Here is a 12578-nt window from a genome sequence, read left to right on the forward strand (position 1 = left end):
CGTGCATCCCAATCCGTAGGAGATGTGTATTTATAAATCAATGTTACTTCCACTTAAATACTTCTACCTGTATAAAACAGTATTATAATACATGAATATATATTATGTATGTCGGCAGTTTAGGTATGAAAGAAGTATTTGCAACTTGAAACACAATTTATTTATATTAAACAAATAATAATATTATAATTATAATATAAAAGAAAAAACAATAGCGAAGCTCTATCAACTAATCTAAATTCCCGCGGCCAAGTGGGACATGCATAAAGTAGTCACATTCTTCTATTTAAACCATCTCATTCGTAACTATATACTATAAATTATTTACTAGTTTTAACACAGAACTAAAACATTCTTTTTCACGTTTTTTCTTAATTTAGGATATACTTCATCTGTCAAAAGTACATTAATTATTTTTGTCATTTCTAACGTCCCTGAAAAATATGTCACTTTCTTTTTTAAGATATAACCCCACATTTTTCATTATCATTTTTCCTTATACTTTGTTAAAAATGATATAATTGATTGGAATTGGATATTTCAAGATAGAAGGGAAATATAATGCTCCCTCCTATCCTTTTCATTTGTCGTTTCAGCATTCTCAATTATTTATATTTTAATTGACGTTTTGAAAATTTATCTCAATTTTAACCTTATTTAATATCATCACAAGCAAAATGACTCTTCCTATATTTCCTTTTCGTTTGTTTTGTTGTGATTTCATATAAGAAGATCAAGAGTGTTTAGTTTTTTTTTTGTTATCCACCAAATAAATGTTGGGTTGATTAATACTAAAATAAGTGATATTTAATGAGGTTATGTTGGGTATAATACTTTTTTATTAAAAAGTGTGCTTGAGCTTAGGATGACAAACAAAAAGGATAGGAGAGAGTACTACATTTGTCCTAGAATAATGTGCACATCCTTTTTATACATAAATTTCAATAAATATTAAGTGGGTGTGTTATGAGTGAAGAAAGTAATCAAATTTTTCTTATAATACTCCTTCCGTTCCACGAAGCATGACACAGTTTTCTTTTTGGTCTGTCCCACGAAGCATGACACGTTTCCAAAAATGACAAAAATTTACCATTTATTCACATTTTTACTTTTTCACCTACCACACTTAACACACAAAATACCAATTTCTTAATTCTCGTGCCAAAAAGAAGTGTGTCATGCTTCATGGGACGGAGGGAGTATTATGGTAGTGGGGATAAAAAAGATAAGAGATTTGTGGTGGGTTATGTGGTAAAATTGTGAATAAATTGAGAAGATGGGGATAAAAAAAAATAATTTGTGATGGAATAATTATCAAAGTAGAATGTGCCAAGACCTAGCTCAAGTGGCAAAGTTGATGCATTCAAAAGCTCTTCTTTGTGAGAGATCTTGGGTTCAATCCCACCTATGTGCGAGTGGTTTTTACACTTTTGTGTAAGCAGTGTTCCCATCTTTGTGTGGATAGTGGTCCCGCCTGCGTGCGGTTATTTTTCCACCTTTGTGTAGTGTAGAGGTCCCGCCTGCGTGCGAGTTGGTTATTTGATTATATATTAAATACATTTTATAATTCTCACAAAAAAAGAAGATCAAAGTAGAATATACATAGACAACGAAAAAACAATATGTTGATAAGACGTTTCCCCTCCAACCAATATGTCAAGACTTTAAATCATATAAGAATTAGAATGTGAATAGGCCTGGGAATCGGGTCGGGTTCGAGTACCCTACCCAAAAAATTCGGGTACCCGAACCCGAATAACACCGAAACCCTATACCCGACCTCGACCCCGAAAAAAAATCGAGTACCCGAGTCGGGTATTCGGGTACCCTAAATTACCCTAAATCAATTCAATTGTTTGTGCTCAAAACCAAGAAATCTGTAAAAAAAAAAAAAAAAAAAAAAAAAAAAAAAAGGAAGAAGAAGAAGAAGAAGAAGAAGAAGAAGAAGAAAAAGAAGCATGCGACATACCTGTTGTGCTGTCGGAGCTCAAAGCTTAGAGGCGCGCGGAGGGACAGCCACACAGGGGGGAGCCGTCAGCCGAGTGGAGGCGCAGGAGGGCGACGGTGGGCGGGCGAGCGGCGCCGGCGCGCCTCTGGGTCGTTGGATGGTAGGCCGGAGGCGGGAGTGGGATGGGACTGTGGGAGGCGTGGGGGGGAGGGGGGGCAGGAGTGGGACTGAAATTAGGGCTGGGACAGCTGGGCTGGGCCCGTTGGGGTCTGGGCTAAGTGGACTTGATTCTCAAAGTCAATGACCAGTCAAAGCTAATTAGTAATTAATTTCAGCTACATAAAATTCGGGTATTTTCGGGTATACCCGATACCCGATCGGGTATACCCGAAACTCGATTTTTTTAACCCCTAAATACCCGAACCCGATCCCGAACCCAAAATTTTCGGGTATAGGGTACCCGATACCCAATTTTTTCGGGTCGGGTAATCGGGTACCCTATACCCGATCTCGAACTTCCCAGGCCTAAATGTGAATGTATTTTTTCTCTAGTAATAATATTTTTTTAAAATAATATATATAGTTATGAAATATAATAAAATAATAGTCCTTCCATCTCACATGAGTGTGCATCACTTTTGGTGGCACAAGTTTTAATAAAATATTAGATAAGTGTATTGGAGTGAAGAAAGTGATCGACTTTATTATAAAGTAACAGTGAGAAATAAGAGTGTGCGTGTGTTTTGACCTAGCGGTGGGAGGATAATGCCCAAGACCTGAAGTCTTGGATTCGAGTCCTACGTCGCGCAGTCTTTAAATTTCTTTATTTAATTATGTAATTTATAAAAAAAAGTAAAAAATAAGAAGTTCGTGATGAGATAATGTCCAAAAGTAATAAATGCACACTTTATTAAAAAAAAAATTAATGATGATATAATATCTAAAAATAATAAATTAACACTCTCACGGGACGTTGCAAAATAAAAATATATGCATAGTCTATGGGAGTGAGGGAGCAATGGAGAATATATAGTCTTTGTTATCTGAAATAAATAAGGAGTTGAAAGGAGGTTGCAAAGGTGACAAGTCAAAAAGGAGCATTGGATCCAGTTGGAGACGGAGGGGCGAATTGGTAAAAACGCGTGATATTCTTTAGTTGGGGTGGCGACACGTTGCACGTGCAGAAACGTGACTGCTGCAGAGCCTTTCTGCACCATCTGGGCCCACATTTTACCAAAAATAATCAAAGCAAAAAGTTCATTTTTGACCGCCCATTAGTACTACGACTCCTCCTCAACTCGAGCCATCTTTTAACCAAGAATCACACAACCAACACAAAAATTCAAATATAACTATTGACAAAGAGGAATACCCTCATCTTTATTCATCTTCTTCCTATTCCATGTAATAATACTCTTACGCTAATATTCGGCAGTAAAAGTAAAAGGAATTAACAAATACTAAGGTAAAATAAAGAAAAAAAGGAAAATGTAAAAAGTGAGTGTCGATCGAGATTCGTTAAGCTGTCAACATCTCACTCTTAACGGTAGCCTTTTTTCTCCTCTTTTACTCTTCTTCTTTTTTACTCTATAATGTGCCAAAGAGTAGCAACAATATTTACAAATATGATCCCAATACAAACAAAATTATCATTTGAATCCCGTCTAGTGGCATTCCTCACTCATACCAGAATGCTGCTAGGCAGCCAGTCGCCATTCCGGTCCCTCTTGCCCCGATCGCCCGAGTCCGACTCCACCACTAGCCGAACCACAGAGTTGCTCCGGTCACCGCCCGAGGGCAACTGCGCCTTTAGCTGATCAAAACTCGGTGCAACCACTTTCTCCATCCATTCTTCTAGGCTGCTCCGGTCGTGCCACAGCCCGCCTAAGATCTTCTCCAACACATCGTCCTCCACTTGTATCGACACCTTCTCATCCACGGCCATGGAGAACTTCACCGATATCGTTTTCTTGATCTCTCTCCGGACAAAGGCTGAGCTAACGGGCTTGAACACTATGGCGTCGTCCACATTGCTCACGAGGTCATGAGGCACTGATGTAACGGAGAAGTGTCCATTTAAGAGGCCGAGTTCATCTTCATGATCAATAGTGAGGTCACTCGAATTGTTTGAGCCGTCCATTTTTTCGTCCTCGACAAATGCTGCTGCGAGATTAAGGTCCAACGACAAGGCAGCGCCCATTTCCCTTCTTGGCTTCAATGGCCTATCTTCATCCTGCAACCAATTAGCTCTGCGTTTCCCGCTCTTTTCTCTTACGATCAGTCCCAATTGCCAGCCACCACCTGCTACAGACGCGAGCTTCTCCTCGTCCACGAATCGACCTTCCCTTACAGCTTCGGGATTCGTTGTAGACCAATCTCCGGTGACAATGAATATGGCATTACCTAGGCCGACTTCACGGCCATGGGAATCGGTGAGCCTGCCTCTCTCAATCGCTCTCTTGATGCTCCCGCGCACTAGCATATCCGCCTCATCAATGTCCTCTAGCATGATCACCAAAAACGGGTTTCTTCGAACTGCCTCTGCAATTCGGTCTATAGCTGTCTTACCACGGAAGTTCATGTCGGAATCTTCATTATCCCGTCGTTTGCCTAGGCATATCATCACAGGATTAACCCCAAACATTTGCTCCGCCAACACTGATGCCATCTTCTTCTTCCCAACTCTGTCGGGCCCCGTGAACAACAACCAAATGTCACCCCTCGATCCAGCACCACGTCGTTTCCCATTCCCCAGTCTGCACCGCGTGATGGCTGAGGCCACTGCAGACGCTGCTTCAGCCTGCCACCATGCTTTCTCCATGAGCCCCTTGAGCAGCTTCTTGTATGTATCGGCATCCAAAGCATTGGAGAATTTATCAAGCAACTTGGTCTGTGGTTCAGATGAGATGCAGCCCAATAAGTCTTTAGCATGATCCTCACCAACTTTCTCAGGAACACTGTCCGGTCCTTTCCATCCAAGATTCAAATCTGTTCGGACTGGACTTGTCGGGGAGCTATTCACGAGCTCTGCAGGTTGTCTAGGAGCTTGATTCGTGTTCAATTGTAGAGCTGCTCCGAGGGGTTTGGCCATCTGCAGCTTAGGCTGGAAAGGTGAGCGTGAGAGCGGGTTCGGATTATACAAGCTCGCCATAGATAGAGCTGGAGGACCAGTCCTATCCGGGCGAGTATTCTGATGAAAATTCGGATGAAGATGCAAGCATGTATCCCTCCATTTCTTCTGCAACTCTTGCGTCTTCTGCTTCGAAAGAACACCTTGATCCTTACCCTGTATATAACATACGGAACTCATCAGCTCCACACATTATAGCACTGAAACGTAACTGGTTTTCGAGAAAGACGTGATAGTAAGTAACAACCTGTGATTCATCTTTTGTTTTAGCATCAGCGGTGTTGAGTTTAGCATTCTGCAACCACGCAGGCAGAGACGGCTGCGTGTCTTGTTTCGCCTCAGAGAATGATTTCTCAATAGCAGCGAGTTTCGCCTGCTCCTTTTCATAATTCTCCGAACATTTAGGGCAAAGGGACGATCTTTGAGCAGTGCCCGAGTTTTCCAATACGCACTTTGTTAGAGCAGGCAGAGGACTCGTAATGGTCTTCAATGGATTCAAAGACTCCACCGGATTGCTCAAAATTCTCTCAGTTCCAAGCCTAAATATCGCATCACAGATTAGACGATGAAAACAAAGAATGGAGTAGTATTTACTCATGTCCAAATGAAAAACACAAACACAAAAAGGGAATGAGAGATATTCTTTGATCAAGTAGAATCGTTTGAACTAATCTCGAGTGCATAAGATTGATACAATACATCAGAAGATTGATGAAATCCCAGAACTAGTGATAGAGAATAATTCAACAGATGCCAAATCCTCTAGAGCGTTGAATTAAAATGGAAACGAAGCAGGCATATAGTATGTAAAGAGCAGAAAATATAGATACCTGGGAAACAAAGCAGGTAGAGGCGATCTGGAAGCAATAGGCACAGCCTGCAGATCCCAATCATTCTCCATGGATGAATGATAAACTTGGCATCTTAAATAAGTCTCACAAGTCGCAGTTCCAATCAACCAGAGCTTATTGCTCTCACCGCCGAATCTCGACAGCAGCTTCTTCATCTCCGCCACGGCGGCCCTCCCCGTCTCCGACACCACCTGCTGCTGTTGCTGTTGCTGCTCCACCAGCCATTTCAAATCCCCCAAATCGAGAATCACCCCTCCGCTCCTAATCCTACCCTCGATCACCCCTCCCAATTCCTCCATTTTCGATGCTATCTGATTCTTGTCGGATAAAAGCCCCTTTTCCATTGACACAACCTCAACATTCTTCAAATTCCCATCACCCCCAAATTCCTTGTTCACCATCTTCCTCAGCAATTCCTTCACCACCGCCTCCGGCTCCGAATCGCCCACCAAAATCGGGTTCCTTTTCCTGCTTCTTGACATTATCTCCAACACCTTTTTCAATTCCTCCCCCTTCGGAGTCCCATCCTGGCCGGCGCAGCCCTGTTGCAGCCGCGGATTCAGGTAGACGTTTCGATTGGGCTGCGCCACCGCCGGAGCGGTTAATTGAACGGGATTCGGGAGCAGCCTAGGTCCAATTCCTGCTCCGAAATTCACATTCCCAGCAGCGACGTGATGCTGATGATGAGAATGAGCGCTGGAACTGTTCAACGACTGCTCGATGGCGGCCTTCACGGCTGGGCTGGAGAAGCTGGCTTCCCTCATCACGCGGCTCACGCTGGGATCATCGAGAATGGATATAATCAGCTGCTCCAGCTCAACCTTCACGGCGAGCAGCGGCTGCTGCTGCTGCTCGGGGCACCCGCGCCGCTGGTGGGCCTGCGCTCGCTTCAGCGCCGCCATGAGGGCGTTGGAGATCGGCGGCTCCAACCCCGAGCCGTCCATGTTCTGGGCGGTCGGCAGCCGCTCCAGAGCCACGCTGAAACAGAGCTCTAGCGCGCGGCACTGGAGCGGGTGGCTTGAATTCGGGTGGGAGCGGATGCATGCCTGCCGCAAGAATCCAGACGGAGAGGCCAACAGCGTCGCCGCCACGTGCAGCGGCGTCGTCTGGCCGTGGTTGCGGCGGCTCGCCTCTGCGATGGAGAGGTTGAGAACACTGGCAGCCTCTGGTGTTAGGGTCTGCTGAATAGTGCTCAAACCTGCTCTCATGTTCCTCCTCCTTCTTCTTCTTCTTCTTCTTCTTCTTCTCTATTTGAATTCGAAAATTGGCTTCCAATTTCAGAGATATGTGAATCTGAAAGATGATAATTTGACGCAAAATGCCAAAAAAATCTGAGCTTTGAGAGATGAATGATGCCTTTTGAGGTAGGAAATCTGAAATTCTACCCAGAAATTGAATCTTGATTCTGTACACAATTGGAGAGATTGATTGAAGTTTTGCGTTTTTTTTGTTGGGTTCTTGAATATGATCTCTCTCTCTTAGAAAAGCTTTTCTTTTTCTCCTTTTTCTCACTGTATTATGAACTAGTTCGCGAATTTGTGAGACTAAAAAGCTGTGTGTCAAATTCAAAGCGAAAAGGAAAGATCGGACCACCCTCCTTCACACAAACGCCCCCCCTCTCCCCTCTCTCCCTTTCTCTCTCTAAAACTAAGAGAGTCTCTCTCTCTCTAAAAGGGGTTGATGATATGAGCAATGAGGCACCCCCTTCTCTTTCTCATTCAATACACCCAAAATTATCCCTTCCTCAACTCCCACATAAACACACAAAACAGATGGTGATGGCATAATAAGCTTTTATTATTTTTCTAATCAAACTTTTTTCTCCTATTTGTGGGGTGACCTAATAATCAAGAAAAAGGAAAAGAAATAAAAGATGCAGTACAATATTCCTATTTAAATAACAGCATAAAAAGCCAAAAGGTGCTAAAAGTTTTAAGTAAGAGGAGTCAGAGAAACAGAGCATGCAGTGTTTGTTTTCTTGTTTTATTTAAATGGGCTGGGAAAAAAGAGGATGAAGAAGAAGGAATTTGTGGAAATTAGGGCCTTGGAACTACTCTCAATTTCAAGGACTTCGGTAATTACACTCAAGGTTATGGATAAAATACACAATTTACATTAATTAACAAAATTTGTAAATATCTCTGTGACAAACTCATATGCCCTCATCTTTTGTCTGCCTGCTGTTATATAATTAGTTTAGTTATAGAATATGCAGTTATGCTCTTGCATAGACAGAGAAAGTAATATAGTTAATATTCTATCCGTTATATTAAAGATGGTTAATAATTCATTTTTATAAAAAAAAAATACTAGTAATACTTCTTCCGTTCTTTTTAAAGTATATTTTTGAATGACACGAATTTTAATAAAATAATTGAATATGTTATGGATGAAATAAGAGTTTCATATTAATCTGAATGAAAAACATATTAAAAATTGATTGAATATATTTTATGAGGACTAACGAAGATAGTAAATTAAAAATATTTTATGAGGATAGATGGTTCTAGTATTTTTATCTAATTTATAACTTCTTCTTCATTTTTATGTTGAAAAGAAGTGAGTGGTGTTTAAAGAAAATAATTGAGTATATTATAGTAGTATTTTGTGAAAGATTATGAAAAGGTGAGGAAAGAAAGATAAATAAAAATGAAACTTTTTGGCGGAGATGAGGAGATTCATGAGTGGTAAGTGGTAAAGATTAGTCTTTCTCTCTCTTGCTTTTGTTAATGTTAGTTTGTGTATCTAAACATGCATGAGCAAGACTGTAGATTGACTGCCTTTTTAGCCCTTGTTTTGTTTTGTGATTAGTTCGCATCTGTCATAGGGAAACTGGAATCCCACATCTATTAATCCGTCCGTGATGCTACGCGCTACTAATATTTTACTAATACAGTAAATTCTCAAGTGTTAATAGGCCAAATTATATCCTAAACTATTGCCACCTTTTAAAATTTATCTTCAATTTTCGATTTTAATCAATTAATACTCTATACAGAAAATTATACTCATCTATGCCTGCATAATTTTATTTTATTTAATTTACAAACTGAGTAACATAGTTGAAATTTTTCTCCATAATCGCAAAATTTAATTACAAGCTTATGCAATTTTTTCAATTTACATCAAATTCTTGACGATTTCCTTTCGACTTCCAAATACTCAATAATTTATACGAAAATATATTTGTGTACTCTTTCATAATTTGGGCATTAATTAGTCAAAATCGATAATTTGATATAGATTTTAGAAAAATAATATGATAATCTGAGATAGATTAATATTTTCTTTGGGTGTGAGATAAATTATTATTTAGCGTATCTTAAAATTATACTACAACTTTTAATATTTTAATGGAATCTCATAATTGAAGTGTTATTGCAACTTTTTTTTAAAACGGGAAAATGATAATTTTATATAAGAATTATCATCCTTAACAATGTCACTAATAAGCCACAAAGGAAAATTCCTCTTCCGAATCATAGGTTGGTTAATGTTTTTGGCAAATTGAGCAATGAGATGATTTGCCGATCTAAAGCAATGAAAAATATCAATACGCATGTTCACTCTAGCAGCAAAAATGATCTCTCGGACCAATTTAGAGGGTGTTTGGCTAAGCTTATTTTAAAAAGCTTATAAGCTCTTGAAACTTTTAAGATGTTTCAAGAGTTTATAAGATATAATTTTTAAGAACGTATAAGTTGTTAAAATATTTGGATAATTGAGCTTATAAAGTAGAGAGATAATTTTTTTTTCTAGAGAGAGAAAATCGAAGAATAATGAACTTGAATGATATATGATTAAAATAATAAATTATAGTTGAAAAATATTTGTAAAATGATTGTTGCATATGAGATTATAAAAAAAATAAGTTGGGGTAGAGGAACTTATTTTTTAGGAAGCTTATAAGCTCTTTAAGCTTATTTTGCCAAATACTTTGAAGGAGCTTATAAGCTCATCCAAACACCCTCTAAAGAAACATCAAACTATTTGATGCTTTGCCTGAAAGCTAAATGTAAGAAATAAATGTAAAGGAGGACTCACTAGTCACTACGATTAGTAAAAGATAATTAATTATAAACTTAATAACAATTGAATCTAACTTATGTATTAATTGAAGTTTGATCAAAGCTGCAGCAAATATAAAGAGTGATTTATGAAGATTAATATACATTTATGCTTTATTGATATAGCTTTTTGAGATGGTGCACCTAAAGATTTATTTTTATTTTTATATTTAGTCAATGTATTTTCTTTAATATCAATTAGTCCTATAGAGCATGTGTGGTTTGTATCAACATTAAGAAGCTATCAATTATTAATGTCTGGAACAATTAATATAGCTGACTTTCTCAAAATTGTTTAAAATTAATTTATAGAAACCTATTTATATAATAATTCTATCTTCAAGTAAAAACACGGCCTTTAACTACATTTTAGTTTCTAGCTAAGACTAATAGCCACCAACTAACTCGTACAACTTAATTAATTAGCAATTAAACAAACATATTTGTGACAAAGTTCAAAATGCAGTACAAAATAGGTAAATTCAAAACAAAACGTGAACGGTGTATGACAATTTCGCTATTCTTCAATTTAATTAATGTTACCTAACTTTACTAATACATTTCGAAAAACGTTTTGAGAATACAGCCATTTCTGAATTATATAGGTCAGCAGCTATTATTTCATTTCATTTCATTTTATTTTACAAATCTATCTCGCTTTTGTTTTAATACCACTTTAGGACACAGTAAAATTTATGTTATAACTTAACATAAAGTAAAAATTATGTTATCACTTAACTAAAAAAAATAACCAGTTATAAACTTTACCTGTAATATTTGACCATTTAAACTATAAATATCTCTTATAAACAACGTACACGCTTAACTGCTCCTATAATTACCCAACGAGGCATTGCTCTAATGGTAAAATTGAGGCACTCAAAGACTCTCCTTTGTTAAAGGTCTTGGGTTCAATCCCGCATGTGTGCGGTGGTATTTTCCCACTTTAGGTGGTGTTGTATTCCCCGCCTGCGTGCAGTGTGGTATTATTTGATGTTGAGGTTGCACACGCAAAGCGTTTTCTCGCCTATGTGCGATGATATTTTCTCACCGTTTGGGTGATGGTGAGGTCCCGTTTGTGTGCGGGTCGAATAATTGATTATATTCAAATACCTCTTGTAATTTCAAATAAAAAAACTAGGGATCACAATCGGGTACGATGGGTACGGATAGTGATTATCCATACCATACACATACCCACGAACTAAATGAGTGGTGATTTTTAACCACAAAACTATCCATGGATATCAAATGGTATCCAAACCCGCTACCCGCGGATACCCGCTACACGTCAGGTATCCACGAACCCGCTATTCGGCGAGTATCCGTCACCCGCTATTCGTCGGATACCCGCCACCTACTATCCGCTGGATACTCACGAAACAAAATTTAAATATAAATTTACATCAACTTTAATAGAAAAAAAAAATCAACACAAATAGCATAGTTCAAATACATATGTTGAAATCCACAAAGAACAATGTTTAAATTCAAATTCATCAACTAAAATATAAAAACCAACAAAATTCTATAATTGCTCAACAAAATTCAAATTTAAATTAGACTATTAGAATTTGGGCCTTAGTTCAATTTCTGTTTGGGTCTATTTTAAGATATACTATGCTAGCCCATAATCTCAAAATATATATTCAAAGCCCATATTTTATGAAATTTTTTTGTGGATATTTAACGGGTAAATCACGAATAATTGACGGGTAATTGACGGGTATATTTCGCGGGTAAACGGGTTTCGCGGGTATGGATAGTAAGTATCCAAACTCATACCCACGAACTAAATTGATAGTGAATTGCAACCACGAAACTATCCGTGGATATGAAATGGTATCCAAACCCACCCTAATAGGTTCGGATTTTCGCGGATATCCGTTACCCGCGGGTAGATTGTCATCCCTAAAAAAAATTGCTCTTATAAATAAGATTACATATTGCTTTTTTAGTTTTGTTAGATATAGGGGTGGGTGGGAAAAGTATATCTTATTAAATTTTTCATACATTTTTTTCTTTTGAGGGAGTCATACATTTATCTTTAATATAGAGGAATTTCACATGTTTATTTTATCTAAATTTTCGATATACTTTAATTTTTAATTTCAGTATGAATAATATACAATATATTGTATTTTTGTTTCGATATATCATACTTAATGTCAATACATTACATTTTTACAGTATATTGAAGTAATCATCGACTTTATACTGAAATACCGATTATTACCACATTTTGATATGGTTTACCAATAGTAATTTATTTAAAACATATAACCTAACTAGTACACTCTCCCGTGCGATGCACGGACTATGATTACACTATAACATTAATATAACTAAATTAATAGTCGTCATTTAATATAATAATTTTGGCTTGTAACATTCCAAATCATATATTATTTTAAATTCTAATTTTAAAATATATAACTTAATATTTTATTTACAAATTCATATTAAAATTAATACAAATTTCCTCATCCCTTAATTGCATTAAAAATTACTGTAATTTAAATAATTATAATTAAAAATCATGTAAACTTTTTTAAAAGGAAAAAAATGACATATGCTTATGT

The 12578-nt window shown here is 37.7% G+C and overlaps 1 protein-coding gene across 1 annotated transcript; it reads right to left on the reverse strand.

The window, feature by feature from the left end:
• Nucleotides 1-3303: 3303 nt before the first annotated feature.
• LOC131003900 (protein SUPPRESSOR OF MAX2 1) lies at nucleotides 3304-7725 on the reverse strand. The gene is made up of 3 exons (XM_057930467.1): nucleotides 5909-7725; nucleotides 5326-5617; nucleotides 3304-5234 (listed from the first exon to the last, which is right to left on the reverse strand). The coding sequence occupies exons 1-3, from the start codon at nucleotides 7135-7137 to the stop codon at nucleotides 3630-3632; spliced, it is 3126 nt and encodes a 1041-aa protein (XP_057786450.1). The 5' UTR covers nucleotides 7138-7725; the 3' UTR covers nucleotides 3304-3629.
• Between the last annotated feature and the right edge of the window lie 4853 nt (nucleotides 7726-12578).

Source organism: Salvia miltiorrhiza, unplaced genomic scaffold, assembly GCF_028751815.1.
Source record: "Salvia miltiorrhiza cultivar Shanhuang (shh) unplaced genomic scaffold, IMPLAD_Smil_shh original_scaffold_293, whole genome shotgun sequence".
In the NCBI taxonomy this organism is placed as follows: domain Eukaryota; kingdom Viridiplantae; phylum Streptophyta; class Magnoliopsida; order Lamiales; family Lamiaceae; genus Salvia; species Salvia miltiorrhiza.